The sequence below is a fragment of the Notothenia coriiceps genome, unplaced genomic scaffold (genome assembly GCF_000735185.1).
Source record: "Notothenia coriiceps isolate Sejong01 unplaced genomic scaffold, NC01 NC01_scaffold00005645, whole genome shotgun sequence".
Classification (NCBI taxonomy): Eukaryota; Metazoa; Chordata; class Actinopteri; order Perciformes; family Nototheniidae; genus Notothenia; species Notothenia coriiceps.
This window is the reverse complement of record NW_011338346.1, coordinates 958-4,090: the sequence shown is the minus strand read 5'-3', so window position 1 is coordinate 4,090 and position 3,133 is coordinate 958. Positions and strand designations below refer to the sequence as shown.

The 3,133-nt window shown below is 38.9% G+C and overlaps 1 protein-coding gene across 1 annotated transcript; it reads right to left on the bottom strand.

Annotated features, from left to right (window-relative positions):
• Window positions 1-1,470: 1,470 nt before the first annotated feature.
• LOC104943073 (cytosolic carboxypeptidase 4-like) lies at window positions 1,471-2,006 on the bottom strand (the record flags this gene model as incomplete). The annotated part of the gene is made up of 2 exons (XM_010768396.1): window positions 1,471-1,621; window positions 1,826-2,006. Coding segments are annotated over 2 exons (332 nt in total), but the record flags the coding sequence as incomplete, so codon positions are not given.
• Window positions 2,007-3,133: the final 1,127 nt, after the last annotated feature.

The window sequence follows — 3,133 nt, the reverse complement described above, 5'->3', positions numbered from 1 at the left end:
AGCGTTTAAACTGGACGGTATGTTTAAGGGCTACATTATACCATCAAAACATTGATTTTAATTTCTAACACCACCCACATATCTGGGGGGTTTCGCGGTACTTTCCTCACTCGAGTAAAGTACCGGAGAATGAACTAACTTTGACTCTTGTCAAAATTGGGCCAAACTATAACATAACATGTGTAAGGAGTGTTTTAAAGTGGTTGTGTGAAATATTGAGTGTGTTATTATTACGTTTTATCAGCTTGGGCTGATGTGTGTGATAGCCGAGAATGTGTGTAGTAACGTCTTCATGAACAAACACTGCGTAGCGCGCATTTGCCGCCATCTTGTGTATTGTGTATCTAATATGTTGTCTTTATATTTTAGTTAAATAATTCTGTGAGGGTTCTGCTATGTTGTCAATTATATTATCTTATCAATGATATTGTGGTAATTAAGGAGTCTCATGATTGAAATACAGTATTAATAGCCAAGTTGTATGTGCTGTTGAAAGGTGTTGCATTTGCCGCCATCTTGTGTATTGTGTATGGACACAGTTATATGTAATATGTTGTCAATTATATAATCTTATCAATGATATTGTGGTAATTAAGAAGTTTCATGATTGAAATACAGTGTTAATAGCCAAGTTGTATTGAAAGGTGTTGCATTTGTTGACTGACTCGAGTAAAGTACCGGAGAATGAAACCTAACTTTGACTCTTGTCAAAATTCTTCTCTTTTATCAGGGGCGTAACACTAGCAGTGTTAGCTGTTAGCACCATTAGCTGCTAGCCCCTGGCTAAGCCATGTTCACCGTGTGGAGACAATACCTCTGCTCTGAATTTGGAATATAAAAGCTTTACATTTGTGTGTAAGCTATAATTATTATGATTATCCTTCGCCCCCAATAATTGGACAGGTAACAAAGGGAAAATTGTCTGAAATACACAAATTATACAAATGACCTATTTTCGGTTAGAACAAGTATATACTATGTGATTATATTCTCAATGTCACTATTCCTGAGAAAAGCAAACAACCCCCCTCTCGCATGTGCATGATTCACTAGACACTGTTGGAACAGCACGGCAGTTTTTTTTCTGGTTAGAACAGTCTCCAAGAGCCTCATGTTTTTCATGTGTGGATCACAATATATTTGAAAGAGCACAAGCTTTTCGCTGTTTGAAGGTTAAGGACATTTCAAAGAGTTAGATGTTCGGATTGATATCACTCTTGAATAAAGTATTTGTGTTGTGGTTAGCCTAAAGACTGGAAACAGGGAGAAACAGCTGCCCTTTCTGTGTCCAAAGTTGAGGGATACATAGGCCAGCACCTCATCCACTCACTAATATCATCTATTGTGCTGAAGATTTAATGCATTTACAAACCGAAACACTATAACCATTCAATCTGATTTCAGGGGAAAGCTGGAGAGATTTTAGAACTGATGTAACCACAATATTTTCGGATAAATGACATTAGTAGTTTAAAGGTTCACATGTCTCACCAGTGGAGTCCGTCCTATACTGTTGAGGTAGTAGAGGAAGCCCTTGGTGTGATAGATGGTTGGACTAAGGACGGGGTCTGGTTTACTCCACTGACGATTCAGATCCTCACCGTTCAGATCACAGCGATTCCTGCAGGGACAAACCACAGAAGAGAGAGGGCATGTATTATGAGATTTTTGAATGAAGTTCTTGGAGCAATGAACTGAAAAAAAAACAAGAGGATGCTGAAGACTAATCTGTACAATACTAAAGGTTTAATTAAAGGAGGTACTCGATTATTATTCTATTCCATCCACTGCTTGTCAGTGGGTCCCTTGGCCTCCCCACACTCACGTGCCGTTGATGACTCCGTCGGGGTTGAGCATGGGGATGATCTTGAAGATGAAGGCCTCCCTCAGACTCTGGGCCACCGGGTCACTGCTGCACAGAAACTCCAGGGTGCCCTTCATCACCCAGCTGGCATTGGACTCTCCTGGGTGGACACGGCATGTTAGCACGATGCAGGGGCGATTACCTGGACAGGGACAGAGACACACCATTAAGTACAAAATAATTTCAGAGTGGAAATGATGGGCTGTGTATGTATAATGAAAACATGTTTTCAACAACACTTGTCACTATTTTCCAAAGCTGATTATTAATCTGTACTTTTACAGTTTTTAACGCCGCTTAACTTTAGTTCTGTAGGTAAGTTTTTTTAGATCTTATTGTTATTAGACTAACGTCCAATTATTGTTTCCTTTCACAGATAATGGCACACCCGTCTTTAAACTTGTATTGGTTTGTTTCTACAAAAATACCTTTGGAAGGTATGTTTATTAGACTCCTACTTTACAGAGTAGGAGTGATTACAGAAATAGAGAAACAAGCAAAAGCCTTCTGTCTTTTAGTAATTCAGTTCAGTTGCTGTTATGTTCTCTAAAACATACTACAACAAGATGCAGGCTATCATGGTTTCCCTCCAATTAATAATATTATTGTTTGCATTTGTATTTAAGGGAATTATTGTAAATAAAGTATTAAAACAATTAGATACTCAGACAGGGAGCTCCACTTGAACAGACTCAGATTTGTTTTTTGTGTTTCCAGTTTTATTTATTTTTTAGGTTTTCTCTCCTTGTTTCTTGCCTGCTTTGACTTCCTGTCTTTATGTTTTTCCGCCTTTGTGATTATCTGCCCCATGTGTGCCTTGTCAATGGGATTTGGGTCTGTGTTTATATATGCCTGTCTTTCCCAGTGTTCTCTTTCAGCCCGTCGTCAATGTTTCCCATTGCTTGAAATGTTACCTGTGATTTTCACATGTGTTAACTGTGAATTAGCTTCCTGTGTTTCTCGTGCCATCCCAGTTTCTTTCTTGTTCTTGTTGCTTTTGTTTTGTGCTACCTTAGCCTGCTCCTTTTAGATTTTTGTTTCGCAGTATATTACATCAGCTTTATTTCAGCATTCTGCTCCATCCATACCCTGTGACAGGAGGCTTCTGTCAGTTTTATGGAGAACTAGAGAATTCAAAGAGTTCCGGAAAAAAATTATGTAAAAAAGCACAAAGTGACACAGGAACCATCGTATCCCAGCTCCAGCTGCCTGCAGGTCATGCCTGTCTTGCTAAATGACATTATGTCTGATAATGAACAGCTCTCAGAG